General features: G+C 45.3%; 1 protein-coding gene across 1 annotated transcript; it reads left to right on the forward strand.

Annotated features, from left to right (window-relative positions):
* Nucleotides 1-214: 214 nt before the first annotated feature.
* Nucleotides 215-16,505, forward strand: RTN4IP1 (reticulon 4 interacting protein 1). The gene is made up of 9 exons (XM_054393101.1): nt 215-470; nt 1,945-2,096; nt 2,932-3,000; nt 3,241-3,365; nt 5,909-5,957; nt 6,879-7,015; nt 9,077-9,260; nt 11,113-11,205; nt 16,389-16,505. The coding sequence occupies exons 1-9, from the start codon at nt 215-217 to the stop codon at nt 16,503-16,505; spliced, it is 1,182 nt and encodes a 393-aa protein (XP_054249076.1).
* The last annotated feature ends 596 nt before the right edge of the window (nt 16,506-17,101 follow it).

Consider the following 17,101-nt stretch of genomic DNA (forward strand, 5'->3'; position numbering starts at 1 on the left):
CAGCTGGGCGCTGCCATCTTGCCGCAACACCGAGCGGCACCATTGGCAGGGGCCGCTAAGAACGCGGCCGCCCATTGGCCCCGGCTGCCGCTGGGGCGAGTATAGGGGTCAGGCCGGGCTGTGCTCCGGGGTGAGGGTAGCAGCGCGTCGGAGCCGCAGCCTGCGGGGCGCCGGCTAACACGCCGGCTAACACGCCGGCCTGGCTTCTCCGGCCATGCTGTCGCGGGGCTTGGCGAGCGGGCGGACGCTCTGCGGAGCGCTGCGGGTGAGCGGGCAGCCGCCGGTCCGCGGCCTCCGCGCCTCTCCGCGGGCGCGGTCCGCCATGCCTTCCTGGGTCATAGACCGGTACGGCCGCAACGACGTGCTGCGCTTCACCAAGGACATGATGTTCCCCATCATAGACTTCCCCAACGAGGTCATCATTAAGGTTCACGCTGCGAGCCTGAACCCCATCGATCTTAGTATGAGAAGTAAGTGCCGAGCCCGAGCGGCCGGGGCCGGGCTGGCGTGATGGCAGGGGGTGTGCTCCGAGTGTGACTTCCACGTGGCCCCCAGCCTCCAAACCCCTGCGGACACCGGCACAGGCCTGCCCCGGTCGCAGCTGCCTGGGCAGTGCCAAGAGGGCTGCTGCAAAGTTGCCCTGAGCCTTTATTAGCAACTGGGGTGGGGTGGGGGGGAAATCCGTTCCAGAGGAGAAGGCCACAAAAAGCCATTGCCTTTCTGGAGCGAAGTGTGTGTGTTGCAGGGGTCAGACTAATTCCTGTCCTCCACAGGCTTGCAGCTCCTAAGTTGGTTTCCTTTTATTAACATAACCATGGTGGGGTTTATTTCCTGGCCACCTACCCCATCCCCAGCATCTCTTCTGACCAAGAGATTAGCACCTCCCCAGGCAGCACTGTCTCCCCCAAGAGGTGCTGGATTTTCCTGTCTTTGGGGTGAATGAGGCTGAAGGTCAAAGGTACTGCAAAGTTGGCACCTGTGATCTAATCCAAACCATGCTGTTCATTGCCATGCTCTTCCTTTCTGAATCGGTATAGATTCATAAAATAGTTTGGGATGGAAACGAGCTTACAGGTCATCCAGTTCCAACCCCCCTGCCATGGATAGGGACACCTTCCACTAGAGCAGGTTGCTCAAGATCTCATCCAACCTGGCCTTGAACACCAGTGAGGGGGGCATCTGGGTACCTGCTGTCATTTTGCCCAGGAGATCTGTCTTTCACTGACCAACTCTTTGTAGTTCTAATCAGATTTTTTTTTTTCTCTTTAAGTTTCAAGCTTTAAAACACAAGAAGGAAGTGGTGGTAGTGGAAGAGCTTGTGTTTCATGTTGAGCAGTGATCCTGGCATATCAGTTCAGACTCAGTAGTGCCTGCAGAGACATCTGCAGGAAGCCTGCCAACACAGCTGTAATTTGTGCCTGGGCTCTCAAATAATTCAGAAAAATCTTCATACATAGGTGTGAGTTTGATCAGGGGGCATTTGAGGGTTCTTGTTGAACAGCCCACTTCAACTGTTGGGCTGCAACTGGTGTTCTGGGTCAGGGTGGAAGTCTTGGAAGTAACCACATTTTCATACTGCTTTGAAGTGCCTCTTTTTGTGCTCTTTCTTTTCAGTATGGGAGGGAGGTTGGAGTAGATGATCTCTAAGGTCCTTTCCAACCTAAGCTGTTCTATGATGTTGCTGCTGTTGGAAAATGGAGGATTTCCAGCATTTTTAGTGGACTTCATCTAAATATTTTTATAATAAAGAGCCATCTCACGGACAAACGAACCAGAAGGAAACCTGCTCTTCATTTGTAAAAGGATAAATTACTGCAGAGTTTTTTGCATGCTGAAGTTCTGACAGAAATGAAACACAGGAGGTACAGGCAGTGCTTTCTGCTTGGAATTGTCCAGTTAGTAAGTGAGAACTCCTTGTGTTGTGTCCTGGTTGGTGTGTTGCAGGTGGTTATGGAGCAGCCGCGTTAAACATGAAGCGGGATCCCCTGAAGCTCAAAAGCACAGAGGCTGAATTTCCACTCACACTCGGTCGAGATGTCTCTGGTGTCATTATGGAATGTGGGCTGAGTGTGTCTTATTTCAAACCTGGAGATGAGGTGGTAGCACCAATCTCTTTTTCTGAAATGTATAGTTAAAATGCACTGTGAGATGTTCTTCTTTTCCTCTTCAGAAAATTCTTTTTTTTCCCATGTTGGTGCCCACTGACTGAGGCAGTAAATTCCAAGAATGCTTTTTCCACTACCATTTTTTTCTCTGCAAAACATCATCTTTCTCAGATTTGTTTCTGCAGTTTATTTTACCTTCTGTTTGTTTGGGGTTTTTTGTGTTGTTTTGTTGTGGTGGTTTGGTTTGGTTTGGGTTTTTTTGTTTAATTGTTTGTTTGGTTTTGGTTGTAATTTCTTTTTTAACATTTCAGTGGTAGCAAGAAAGGAGTTTGTTTATTTATAAGTGCACACTGGAGATGCTTCATTTTTGGCTGAAGATAGAATTCTAACAGGAGGGGATTCATTGGCTTTTTTCTTTAGTAATTTAATTAGGATGAGAACTGGGGCATAACCTGAGAACCACTTTGTGAATCCCACCATGAATATTATTTTCTTTCAGCTTCACCAGGTGCTTCCAGTTTTAGTACAGCAAATTCTGATCCTCACCCCTGGCCCCATCCTTTCCAATCTGGGCTTTCTGGGCATGGAATCAGTTGAAGGGTTTTTTAAATTCTATCTTCTGCACAGCCTGGTACAATTTGTTTACGTAGCTCTGCAGTCCTTCATTTAGTCAGTCTGGCAATGAGCTAAAACTGGTTTCTGATAAGCAATAGTGAAAACATTCTGCCAATTGGGAAAAATCAATACTGAGGACAACTTTGGTATGCAGGCATGGAATCATGTGCGGAGCCACAACAATTGATTGTTGCTTTCTGTTTGGTTTTAGGTGTGGGCAGCAATTCCTCCGTGGAAGCAGGGCACTCTGTCAGAGTTCGTGGTAGCTAGTGGAAACGAGGTAAACCTTCAGAAATGTGGCTAGCAGCCAAAAACCCAAAGCCCTAAAGACTGGCTCTGTTTTCCCCTTCACTAAGTAACCAAGTAACTTATTTCTTGGATTGATTGAGGCTCCAGCTGGTTATGAAGATAGGTGAAAGTGTGGGATACACAATCCACACTGCAGGGGAGCGTGCTGAAATATTCCAGTGTCTCACACAGCATCTGCTGTGTGACTTAGACATGGCTGATTCTCTTTCAGGTGTCTTTTAAGCCAAAGTGTCTCACTCACATAGAAGCTGCCTCCTTACCATATGTAGGCCTCACAGCGTGGTCTGCAGTGAAGCAAGTGGGAGGACTGAACCAAAGTAATTGTAGTGGGAAAAGGTAAGTAAATAATTCTGGTGCTAAAGCTTAGTGTTTTATACCTGGTGAGCTGCTTCTAAGCAGTGGCCAACAGTTACACCACCCTTGTACTGAAGAACTTCTTCCTAAGATCCAATCTCACCCTGCTCTCCCTGAGCTTCAAACCATTCCCCCTTGTCCTGTTTCTAGACACTCTTATGAAAAGTCCCTCTCCAGCCTTCCTGTGGGATCCCTTGAGGTACTGGAAGGCAGCTCCAAGATCTCCCTGGAGCCTTCTCTTTAGGCTGAACAACCCCAGCTCCCTCAGCCTGTCCTCAGAGCAGAGGTGTTCCAGCCCTTGGATCATCTTTGTGGCCCTCCTCTGGACTTGCTCCAACATCTCTGTGTCCTTCTTTTGATGAGGATTCCCTCTGAAGTGCTTTCTTGAAGTCACAACGTATGGAGAGAGTTTGAATAATTGGGAGGCTTTGTAGAAAATAGCTCATGTAACATAGGAACAAACTGTACCTGGAAGGTATTTCTACCTGAAGAATCTCAAAGGGGAAAATAAAAAGAAGTCCTAGCCAAGCAGCTCCCCCAGACTGAAAATGTTACCTAAGTCCTGGAGCAAAATGTACATTTTAAAGCAACAGCTTTCTCCAGCATGTGTAGTGGAAGAAATGCCCTTTAAGCAAGAAGTAGAGCTGGAAAGGCAGTTGGACAAGGTTTTTCTGAAAGGATTTATTGTGGCTGTCCTTTGTAAGGCTAAAGATGGGCTTAATCCAGTATCTGGAGTGCAGCATCCTTGAGCCTTTTCAAGTGTAATAAGATCTAAATAAGAATGTTGCTTCAGGCATCTGTTGTCAGCAGCATGGTTCTGAGGATAAGTCATTTTTGGCAGATCTGAAAGCTGCAGGCATTGTGGTTTCAGATTCTTAATCTGAATTCTGCAGCTTGGATCAGTGAAAGAGGAGGGACTGGAATCTGATCAGTTACAAAAGAGGAAGCATTTTAAAATGGATACTGTGACCAAAGCCAAGTCTCTTTGGTTACTTCAAAGAATTTGTGTAAACTGAGACTCCAGATTGTGTAGTGCAATTTTGCACTGTGAAAAGCAATTTCTTTTAACATCCAGCACAGTGAGATTTAGAACAGGAACACCACCAGTTTCTGAAGATAATGAAATTTTTCTGGCAAACAGAAGTTCTGAGGGACATGATGTTCCCCAAATCTATGCCAGGACTTGGATCTTCCTTTTGCCCTGGAATTAGCAAATGGCTCCAGAGTCCAAGCACTGTTCATGATTTCAAGGCTTTCTTACTAATTCACTGTGTGAAGTTCAGTTATTCAGTAAAACACCCAGGTGAGATCTGTGAGCAGTGGCTAGCTGGCTGGCAGTAAGGTGCTCACACAGCTAAAGTGGCATTTGGTTTTGTGACATTCAGGGTGGTGTGCTCAGTTCAAATGAGCTCTCACTCAGAATCTGGTGAGAGGCTCTTGCACTTTCTTGTTTGTCTGTCAGTTTGCACAACGTGGCATTTCCAGGGTCTTGCTGAGATGTGCTGAGCTAGAAAAATTCTACCTATTTTCTAAAGAAAAGGGCAGATAGCTTAATTTAATAGAACTAAAACTTATTTATGGTGAGGCTTCTTCATTGTATTTTTGTCTTTCTTATAGATAAATATTATGTAACACGGAAAAATACATTCTGAAGTTCTCAGCCTCCCTTAATAATGTGATGCTGACCTACTTTTTCTTACAGATTAACACCCATCTGTGTAAAATGTTGGTGAATTGGATTTTTTTTTTTTCTTCAGGAGACCTCAACAGTGGAATCTGGGAGAGAAGTCTCTTAACTGTTTCCCCAAACTTAGCAATTCTCTTTGGAAAAGTGAGGATAGGGACAGGGTTTGGGGATGAGAAATGCTACGCCTGCAGTTAGTGGAAAGCACAGGTGTGGAAGTCCCTTTGGCTGTGCTGAGATGATGCTATTGGCACAGCCAACATGATCAGCAGTGTTCAGTCACATTATTGCCTGCTGAGGAGTCAGCCACTAACACTGGACAACAAATGCAGCCTATTGCTAAAACTAGCTGGTGTCAGAAATGTATAAGAAGCATGTCCTGGTTTTGCTGGGACAGAATCCCAGCCCAGCTGTGGGCTGCAGGCCATCAGCAGCTCTGAGTCAGCCAGGACAGCTGACTGGAGTTGGCTACAGGTGTGTCCCAGACCATCAGCATCACCCAGGATATAAAGGGGGAAGTTTGCTGAGGGGTGGTGGTTTCTTCTTGTGCTCTGCTTGGTCCTGGGGGCTGCTTTCCTGTTTGTTGTGGCTGCTGTACAGTCACTGGGGTGAGTATAGCTTTACACGTTTGTATTGGTGTTAGTTTTGCTATTTCATTAAATCCATTTTCATTTCAACCCACAGCTCTCTTCTCCTTTTCCTGATCTCCCTTCCCTGCTGGGGAGGGATCGTTTGGTGATGCAACTGCTCCAGTTTAGCCCAGGATACAGGCTGAATGTAGGCAGCATTAGAATGCATAGGAACTGTAGATTTAATGTATTTAATGTGTTTTCTCTTGCAGAGTATTAATATTAGGAGCTTCAGGAGGAGTTGGTACATTTGCTGTACAGGTAATAAACCCCAGCATGCCCAGGATGCATCTCCAAACTATTCAATATGAAAAAAAATAATGGGAAGGAGTAGTGAAATGGCAAGGTACTGATCCATCTGATCAATGTGAACTACTTTCAGAATTATTGCTTTCCATTTGTGCTGTTGTATTAGTTTAAAACAGAAAGCTGGGACTTTCAGAGGAAGGAGCTGTGAGAGATTGCATTTAACAGTTTGGTTGCAGGAAATCTCTGTGTGATCTGTGTGACTCAAAAATCTGTGGCTTGTTTTCATTATGGAGCAGAGCTGACTGAAAGATGAATAGGGGAAGGACTTAGTGTATGAGTAGAAAACCTGATGGAGAATGTAGCTGTTGTAGATGGGCAAATGGTGAGAGAGGCAGCAGTGTGTGTAAAGCAGTGGCTTACATCAGCCTTCCTTCACTGTCTTTGCCCTGCTGCCCTATTCTCTGTCCTCATTCCAGTAGCTCTAACCTCTGGAGTCAGCCTGCTCTTTTACTGATCCTTTAGTTGTGGAATGTCCTTTTTTTTTTTTTTTTTTATGCTTTCATTTAATTTTGGGGGGTTTGATTTTTAACTGCTGTCACCTCATGTTGCAGCATCTTTCTGTTGTGGCTGCCCCCTCCCTGGGGGTGTTCAAGGTCAGGTTGGGTGAGGCCTTGAGCAACCTGGGCTAGTGGGAGGTGTCCCTGCCCATGGCAGTGGGCTTGGAACTAGATGATCTTTAAACTCCCTTCCATCCCATAGAAGGATTCTATCCATCTATGAACCATTCTATCAATCTATGAATCTCCCTGCCCTCTGCTAAAGGTGCTCATCTCTTACATAAACAGAGTGAGATTTTTGGCTTGTTCAACTGTTCTCAGCATTTCATTAAATTTTAAACTTTGACTTTTTTTTTTTTTTTATTCTTGTTTTTAGCTAGTGAAGGCCTGGGGTGCTCATGTGACAGCAGTTTGTTCTCATGATGCCAGCACACTGATGAAAAAGCTTGGAGCAGATGAGGTGATTGATTACAAAGCTGGAAATCTGGAAGAGCAGCTGAAAGCCTTGCCCTTGTAGGTGTCTGTGTTGCTCTCAGACCTCCTGCCTTTTGATTGCTTGACTTCAGTCTATCAAAACTCCTTTTATTTGGTGACCTCCTCCATTTTTAAAGCATTACTTTGTAAAGCAAATTCACCCCAGCCCTTTTTTGAATGCAGTGAGTATCCCAAGCCCAGATTTCATTGTAAGACTAAGCTGGTTAATTGGGCTTGTGGAGGCAGGCTCAGCCTCACTTGCTTCTCTTCAGTGGCACTGATTTGAATGGTTCTGTCAGCTTTCAACCAAGACTTGGAGCATTTACAAAGCTTGAATGAATTAAAATGAGTCTCAGAAGTCCTGTGTGAGGTTAGCAAATGGTAAAACTGATCTTCTAGAGGGATGAACTGTGTAATGAAGCAGTTAAATGACTTGCCTGAAGGTCTTTAGCCACTGTGCAACTCAACTGGGAGTAAATTTTTCTTCTGTAAGGTCAGGTATGGCTACCTCTGATAAACAATCACACTTGTCACAGCACTTATGTTTAAACTAGCTTGGGGGGTGGGTTCTCTAGAACTGAAGTATTTTTTTGCTTTTGTAATCTTTCCATCTGTTTAAACTCACTCTACTGTGACATGTATTTGAATATGGTATTTATGTTGCTCTTTTTAGCTGGACTGAGTTAACTTTCTGGGAGAGGAAAGAAGCTGTTCAATCTGTGAAAGAATCCTAGTGGTGGCTGTGCTGAGAAGTCAGGAGCTGTGTAACTAAGTGTGGTGTGATTGTCAGCTCTGAGGGGAGCAGCACTGTATGGGCAGGATGTGCAGCAACTAACCTTGCAGTTTGCAAGCAGTGCTGAGTTTGTCTTTGTGCAGTTCAGCATCTTCAGTGCTAAACACTCATTCTAGGCAGTGATCCTTTTTAGGAGGTTGCAACAGCAGTGTCCTAGGGTGCAGTTTTATGATACAGCTAAACTGATCAGGAATACTGAGGGAGATGTTCTTATTTCCAGCCCCTTTTCAGTTGTACTGACTCTTCAGCCTCCATTGTGAACTAGTTTGGTTTTTTTCTGGAGCATTAGTTTTCATTACTTTAATTTCTCCTGCTGGCAGTTAACTGTTAGGCTGTCTGAACTTTAAGATGAAATCACATCTTTGAAAGACAGGCAGGAAAAATTTCCAGAGGTAAGAATTTTTCCGTTTAATTTGCATGAAGTATTTTCCCTCTATGTTTATAGGCTATTTGGCTGAGATGTTTGTGTCTATACAGATCTGCTGCAATCTGGAGATTGCTGGTAACTTACAGATGAAAATGAGAATGAGCTGCATCTAGCAGAAGAGATGCATAGCTCCCTGTTGCCCTCCTCAGTTTTTACAGGCTTACATGCTGAGGTAATGAGAAGAAACACTGGAACTGTGGCTTGTTGCCAGAGGCTGCATATGCCCATTCCATGGAGGAGAAGGTTTTAGACCCTTTTCATTGTTAGGTTCAATCTGGAATTAGGTAGATGTGAAGAAAAGAGCTGACAGGAGAGGTAAAATGGCCTCAAAACAAATAAGGTCAAAAAAGACTTTTAGAGTGAAGCTGATAATTAGCTCACAGAAAAGATCTGAGGAGATAAGGGTGAGTAGATTAATTTGTTGGCAAAACTTTGCCACTTCCACCTGAGCACAGCCTGTACAGGAGATAGTCCTAGTCAGGGTGTGAGTCCAGACTGGTTGCCACATGTACATATGTGGTGTTCAGGGCTAGCACCAGACCTCAAGACTGTTGCAGCAGTCTCAGTGGGAGGGCTGAAGAGCCCTAGAAGGCTTTAAGCAAGTTGAGGATGTAGTTGTGCATCTAAGAGTCTGCTTTTTGGAGTCTAAGTTATCTAAGCAGCCTGTGTCTGCTGTGCACAGGGCAATGACCTCTCACTGCACAGTGCAGCTGGGGTTTAGCAGAAGCCTTGGGACTTTCTTGCAGACAGATTATTGCAGTGCAGCACCATGTAAAAATGGGAACTCCAGCAAATTTCTGATATGAATTAGCTTAATTATGATGACTTTTTTTCCCCCCTCCATATCGTGTTTTAAAACCTGTCCTTTACATGTCTGCAGATTTGATTTCATCCTTGATAATGTTGGTGGCTCCACTGAGAAGTGGGCTCTGGATCTCCTGAAGAAGTGGTCAGGAGCAACCTATGTTACCTTGGTGACACCTTTCCTGATCAACATGGACAAACTTGGGGTGGCTGATGGCATGTTACAAACAGGAGTCACTGTTGGTTCCAAAACTCTGAAGGTAAGTGACAAAAGCTTTTATTCTTTAAGATGATTTATTATTCTAGTGGCTTCCTTCATGGCTTGGATCCTTGTCCTGTGGCTCATCTAGAAGCATCTGTTGCAGCATTAAGTGTACTTCAGATGCATTTGTATTCTTTCTTGCACTGAAAAGAAACGTGTGGGGTGGTGCTGATTGGGGTATGTGGTGGTTTGGGGTGCTTTGAAGTTTGGATTCCTTACTGTGCTTTTCATGGTGACCTTTTCTGTGTGGGCTCCCTGGTGAGCCCTGCTGACAGCTCGTGTTTCTTAGTCAGCAGAGCAAATCCCTGCCTCATTGAACCAAGGGTAATTTTGCTACTTGCTTTAGGCTGGTCAGGCTTTCTCTCAAAACATTGTTCCATGACTGATTCTCTTTATCGTGTTCCAGCACCAAGGAGTAATAAGTGGTTGAGGGGTGGCAGGGAAGTCTTTCATCTCTTTCATGCCCATGTGTCTGGGTGGTGATAGTGATTTTTTTTTTTTTTTTTTCTAGTTTTCCTAAGTGGATCTTAAAGCCTTCTGCTAGTGAGGCTTTGGGGAACTTTCCTTTCTTCTCCCAACATATGTGCTTGCTCTCCAAATGAATGCTTTTCAAGCAGTTGCTATGGTATTCCTGTGATGGCATGGCTGAATGAGATTTGAAGACCTGCAGCAATACTTTGAAAGGAAAGCTCAAAAGCAGCATGAAAAGGCTGGGAAGAAATACCACACTCCTTTTGCTCAGTGTATGTGTGTCTGATGAGGAGCATTGGATGCCATGCAGTAAAAAACCTCTCTGGCAGGTGTTGGCTCTTACTCCTCTAACGACTCAGAGGAGGTGCTCTTGACTTGTGCTTGTGAGATCTTCCCAAAGTGCTTTTCATGTCAGCTGCCATCTGTCAGTGGATGGTGATGACTTTGCCAGCTGTGATGCTGGAAAATTATTCACTGACATGGAGGTGGAAGGTTCTAGAGGTCACACTGCTGGGTTTATTTCACCCCCTTTGTGAGTGTGTATAATCACACAGCAGCATTTCTCCCTGGTGTAACAGCTCATGCTGGTTCCAGCTGCAGAGTCAAGGTGGTTGTTTCACTCAACTACCTGACCTGTGCAGGGCAAGGGAGGTGATTCTGCCCCTCTGCTCTGATCTCATGAGACTTCACCTGCAGCACTGCATCCAGTTCTGGTGCCCACAGCATAAGAGGGACATGGAACTGCTGGAGCAGGTCCGGAGGAGGCCATAAAGATGATCAGAGGGCTGGAGAACCTCCCCTGTTGGGACAGGCTGAGAAAGTTGGGGCTGTTCAGCCTGGAGAAGAGAAGGCTCCAGGGAGACGTTTGAGCAGCCTGAAGGGGGGTGCAGGAGAGCTGGAAAGGGACTTTTTACAAGGGCTTGTAGTGATAGGATAAGAGGGAAGGGATTGAAGCTTGAGGACGGGAGATTTAGTTTGGAGATTAGGAAGAAATTCTTCACAGTGAGGGTGGTGAGACACTGGAACAGGTTGCCCAGGGAGGTTGTGGTTGCCCCCTCCGTGGAGTTGTTCAAAGCCAGGCTGGATGAGGCCTTGAGCAACCTGGTCTGGGGAAGCTGAAACTAGATGATCTTCAAGGTCTCTTCCAACCTAAACCAAGCTATGAATTGGACACAAAATCCACCCTGGTGCTGTTGTGGTCGTACAGCATCCCTCTCTGCACATTTAATCCACACATTTAGGTGACTACTTTTTTTTCTTTCAGACACTGGCATGTAATTTCCGTGTCTTTAAGTTCCTTCTCTAGTGCTTCTGTTGACTTTAGCTTCTCTCTGTGTTTCTTCTGATGATTTTAGATGTGTTTGTGATCTTTCTTGCAGCATCTCTTAAAAGGAGTCCATTATCGCTGGGCATTTTTTGCACCGAGTGGGCCAAGCTTGGATGAAATAGCAGCACTGGTTGACGCTGGAAAGGTATGGAAATCCTGGGTATTTGTGCTGGAAGAGGGAATCACAGTGGGGGGATAGAATGTTACTAGAGCCAGGGGAGGTTTAGGTTGGATATCAGGAAAAATGTCTTTACAGAAAGAGTGGTCAGGGATTGGAACAGGCTGCCCAGAGAGGTCGTGGAGTCACCATCCCTGGAGGTATTCAGGAAACCTGTGGCCATGGCACTTTGGGGACTTGGTTTGATGGCCCTGGTGGTGTTAGGTTGATGGTTGGACCTGATGATCTTAGAGGACTTTTTTCAACCCAAACAATTCTGTGATTCTATGACCCTGTGACTGCATCCAACCACAACAGCTGAACTGTACTTGTCTAAGAATCATCAATGCCCTTGTCTTTGTTCTTGTCATTGCTGTCCTGATTCTTAAGCAGTCGCAACTTGTTTTGTGTTCTGCTCCTAGCTTGTATGCAAAACAAATGCAGAATATGCCTGTGAAAGCCTCTTGGGAAACACTTGTTTGGGCAAGAGAGAGAGGGCTTAAGCTGTGCTCTCTACCTGATGAGCAGGCCAGGTGAAGAGCTGTGCCTGTTGGAATGCATGTCATCCATCTATGGATGTCCTGCTGTAAGATGATCATCAGGACAAAGATGTTTGCTTGGTCTTTTATTCTCTGTGCAAAGCCAGACTGTTGGTCTGCACAGTCATCATTCTAGCAGCATTTGGCTCTGTTTTGTAAAGCATTGTAAGCACCTGAGCTAGCATCAGGGTTTTTTAAGGCCCAGATGTGTTCCATTTAGCCAGATGTTTATAAGACTATGATCTTTTGTTGTGTAGACAGAAAAGCTCTCTGAAGTGGACAGCTGGTCCATTCAGAAGAGTGGCTGTTTGGAAGGAGACAGCGGAGAATTACTGGAGGAAGTGTACCATAAACATTTCTTTTCATAGTTATGGGAAATTGTGTTTTGAGTAGAGGAGAATAAATGAGAATTAAAAAAAAATCCTCAACAAATAAAAAGCATCACAAAGCAATAGAAGTGTTGCGAGAAGACTTGGGGAAGCCTTCAAAGTGAGGTCATGCAGTTGAACTTCTTAGTTTTGAGTGAATACAGCTCTAAGTAGTTCAGATTGTAGTGCTTTTGAAATGTCAGTGAATTGTCTTTCTGCTACAGACAGCTTGGAACATTCTCCATGTCTGCCATGTCTCAGTGTTTCCTTCTCTGCAGTTAATTCCAGTCTTTGTCTTTCTGGCTGTGCCAAGGTATCTTAAGGTACCTGAGGTGACTTGCCCTTGGCTGGTGCCTGCTTTACTCTCCCTGTCTGAAAGAGGACCCTAGGGTAGCAATTCTGTACTTAAATGTCAACAATTACTCGAGATCATGGCTCCTGCTCCCTCTTGGTCACTCACACTTGTTCTGAGGACCAGCTTTCCCCAGGCTGGATTGCAAAGCTTGCACCTTTTAGAAAACAAACCATGTTTTCTTCTTGCAGTGCCTTTGCTTGCCAGGTTGCTTGGCTAAAGCTCAGGGATGTTGATCAAGGAGAGGTTGCCAAAAGCTGTGATGAGCTCTTTTCCAAAAGGAACCTCTCTCCACCCCCAGAAATGTGTCTGTTAAAACACATCTGCTCCTCTTCCTGCAGGACAGGGTAGCTTGGTTATGCTCTTTATGGAAGTGCTGTGTGATTCCATCAGTAGCTTCTTTAAAGAAGACAAATGGGAAGTTTGAGATAGGTTTGAGTACGTAAATTCACATAAACCACAGGGAGGGCTGTGAACATTTCTTCATGTAGCAGGCATTTAATCAGCTGTGTTGCCTCAGCCTGCTCTAGTGGCATGTTCTGTAGAGCACTGGCCCTAGTCTTCTGGGCTCTGGTCCCATGGAGCAGGAGGGAGCTGTGCCCAGCACAGCAGTGACATTGAGGGGTCATAGCTCTGGTTTTGAGAGTTTAATTTGCTGAGGAGACCCTAGAACCTAATGTTGGTAAGTCTGAAGCTCAGCATGCAGTGTTGACCATTGTTACAAGGGGAAGGAAGGATGAAGAAAGGGATGGATGGGATTAAGATCCAAAGAACATGGAACTTGATTAGAGCAGAGGAGATGCTCAACTCTAGGGAAGAAATAGCAGAAACAGCAGTGTGCCAAAGGAGCATTTTCTCCATGAGATGCCAAAGGGGTAACTCTTCAGCTACAGGCCAGGGGCTGTTCTCTTGTTGACTTTAAAAGGAGACTTGCTGAAGGATAGTATCAAGCTGTGTGTTGGTGCTCAGAGACCACACTTGGGCATGGTGGTGATTTCTGCAGGGAGATAGCCTTTTTGTTCTAACTCAGCTAGCCAAAAGGGCAAGCAGGTCTTTGCCCTCAAGAGGATTGTGCTGTCTGGTGGAGCACATCCCAGCTGCTGTCTGTGCCAGTGTCTTTCCAAAGCAGGTGCACAAGCTGTGGGCAGACTCAGGGGAGGCAGGAGCTGGGAGGGAGGCTCTGCAAAGCAAGGCTAACCTGCAGTTTGGACAGGGCCACCCCTTACAGACCTGGGGGACAGCCAATGCACTGTCATTGCCCTTGGAGTGAGAGCACTTCTGGTAATTATTTTTTTTTCTTCCTGCTTTGGGTTTTTTTGTCTCCTGAGAGTTTAAAGGCCCCAGCTCTCCCTCCAGTGGCAAGGTGCAGCTCCACACCCACTGGAGGGAGGAACTTGTTGCTACTATGGAGGTTACTAAGGGACTAAAGATAGATTTATTTTTTTTTTTTACGTAATTGTCCCCCCTGATAAATTCAGGCTGTGCCCTTGCTACCACAGAAATGGGGACCTCCAAGAGTGGGCTTGACTTTGCCACTAGTGGGGCTCTGTTCCTGCTGACCAGTCAGCTCCTGCCAGTGACTGTGTGCTGCCTACTGTGTTCAGAGCTGGGCTGGCTGGGATACCACTTCTCTGCTCCATGGAGGAAAGCCTTCATCAGCATCAGCAATTGCTCTTTTTATTTTTCCAAACACATGAGTTCATTTCAAGAGTCGTGAGATTCATTTCTATAGTGTGTCCTGCATCAGAGAGGATGAAGAGGAAGAAAAATACCTTTCAGGCCCAATCTGTGTTCAGCTAAAGATTTCAATGCGGGGTGCATGCAATCCTTTCTCTCCCAGACTTTAGCTTAATCCCTTTTTCCCTGAACAAATAGGTGTCCTCTGGCAAGGAACTGATGGGTGGCTGTAAATAGGCAGTGTTTTTATTATCCAGTTAATCTCCATTTATTATCACACATTCACCAAACAGCAGACGCTCTCCTACTTGTTTGTCTGGTCACAGGAAGAAATTTTATCTTAGTCAGTGGATTATGGTAAAGGCTGAGTGAATCATTGTGCTGGAACAGGGTCAGCCCTTTCAGGGTGGTTCAAACAATGGGGCTGACCAGCCAGCCAGATAAAATGTTTAATGCTCTAGATTGTCAGGATCATCAATTTCAGTATTCATGCCTCTCTATAGCACTGCCTAAAGCCAGTGTTTAAACGGTGCTAGAGGTTACATGGATGTAGGGATGGCCTTTGAGTGTGTGCTAGCTGCTGAGCAGGGTTTGGAGCTGGGAGGCTGAATTCAGGGCTCCCCTGAAGCCCTATGTCACCACTCTTCAAATGCAGTGTTGGAGCTCTCCCTAATAGGCCAAGGGTGTAATGCACCTTGTTCTGGCAGGGTTAGAAGCTGCAACCTACCAGCAATGGCTGTAGCTTGCCTTGGTCCTTTTTTTTTAACTGCTGCAGGTGTCTGAAATGAGCTTCTGCTTGCCCCTTCACATCCCTTGTGCTGCTGCACTGCTTTCTTCCCTGAATACCTTTCCCTTTCTCTCAGCCTCTTGCTCTGCTGGGGTCAGCTGTGTCCATGCTCCAGCAGGTTGAGTTTCTGTAGTCCTTTCTGTTTTTTTCCTTTAACTGAAGCACAGCTTTGTGTGGAGCTGCCTTTAACAATAAGTACTTGTACAAGTGCTGCACTTGTGCTTGGCTCAACAAGGTTACTCACTTGTTTTTACCCAAGCTTCTGCTATGAAAGCAAGTGTTTGGTCTTCCTCAAAACAGTGGCTGCTGATCAGCAGCACGTTCCTCCTGCTGATAGCCACAGCAGCTGCAGTTTACTCAGAGGCTCAGTTGACCCAAAGCCATTGTCTCATTGTTTATGCTGCCTGGGGTCCATGTCCATGACTTTGCTGATGCCATTCTGTGCTGGATGCTGACCAAACATGGGTTTGCCTTAAATTTGATCATTGACACTTTGCATTTCTTCCTCAGTTGAAGAGCAGAAAGTGTTACACAGTATTTTTGTGGCTTTGGGAGGAGGTGTGGTAGGTTCTTTTGTGCATGGATCTTACTTTGGCCTTTGGAAGGCTGACTCAGAACTTGACAACAGAAAAGGCTCTTCCCTTGGACCAGCAGTGACAGGTAGCTTTGAGAAGCAGCTGGGCTTTCTTCTGCCTCTGTCAGTGATGGCTAAAGCAAATGCTTGTAGGGTTTTCAGGCTCCTTAGTTATTAATGGGAACAGCAGAGAGGGTAATTTCACCTTCATTATTAAGAAATGAGACTAAAACAATCCAGGAGACTACTCTACAAAATTAATGCCAGGGTAGCAGTTGGTGCAGGCTGGGCTCACTGATGTATGGCTGTTGGAATAAAGAGGGGCTGAGTTCTTGAGTGTAGCTAAATGACTCAGCAACAGATGTGGACTTCTTTGTATTTCATTTGTGGCCAGGTCTTTTAAGGGTACCAAAGCAAGTCCTGATGCAGTTAGGCATAGATTCATGGTAACCTTAAACAGCTGACCTTTTGAAACTTCTTGGGATTAACAAGAAAACCAGTAGAGAAACAGGAGAGGAAAAAAGAAAGTTCTTCCTTCCCTCAGTGTTTCATTGTGGACAACAAAAGTTGAACCACAGTGTCAGCTTTTAAAAAGACTTAGAGCCTTGTGTGGTGACTAGAGCCCTCACCTTGGACTCTTAGAAACAAACTCTGCTAGCAGAGATGTTTCAAAACCTGGACAAAGAGCAGCAGAAAGCTTTCTCTTGCATTCAGGTGGGTATCTGAACACAGTTAAAATCCAGTGGCTGCATCACTGGCAACTTCTGCCCTAAATACTATAAAGCAAGCTCCCCCTTTCTTCCTAGAGGTCTGAAGGGTGACAATGATACATGATTTTATTCCTAATGCAAGACACTTGTTCCTTGTTCTGTAGATTCAACCAGTTATTGATGAAGTCTTCACTTTTTCTGAAGTTCCAAAGGCCTTTCAGAAACTGGAAGGAGGACATGCACGTGGGAAAACGGTGATCAATGTAATTAGTAAAAAATAAAAGTATCCCTAACCTTTCTCCTGCACACTGTCAGTCCTTGCTGGTAAATTCCACTTGAATGTGAACTGGAACTTGGTACCTGTTTCATCTTTCAAAGCTCACACAGGATGCATACTTTTTTTTTTTTCTCCAGTCTTGTTTTAGAAAAGCCTCTTGGATTCTTTCACAGTCTGCCTGTCACTAACTTTTAATTCACAGACAAGAAATCCTAGTGGCCCTTAGGTGACAACAATCAGACTGAAGTTGTGGCTTTTGCAGAGCATCCTCACTGTTGGGTAAGAGGAACAGCCAGATCCCTTCTCAGGAGGTGCTGTTTTCCAGAATTTTTAGCTAACTCCTGAAAAGGTGAGCACACTTTAATTGTCCACTGTCCTTTCTCCCTTGGCCTTCCCTGCTTCTCTTCACCTTGGTTAATACTGATTATTCCTCAGTATAGTTCATGCTCAGAACCTGTGAGCTTCTCCTCTAGTAAGTGGTCACATTGCTGTTTCTAGATCAGCACTTTCATCCTGATATGGCAAATCTTTCATGGCATGACTAATCTGAGTAGAAGCATGGAACAAAATCAATCTGTAACTGCTAATTATTCTAATTAC

Source organism: Indicator indicator, chromosome 27, assembly GCF_027791375.1.
Source record: "Indicator indicator isolate 239-I01 chromosome 27, UM_Iind_1.1, whole genome shotgun sequence".
Lineage (NCBI taxonomy): Eukaryota > Metazoa > Chordata > Aves > Piciformes > Indicatoridae > Indicator > Indicator indicator.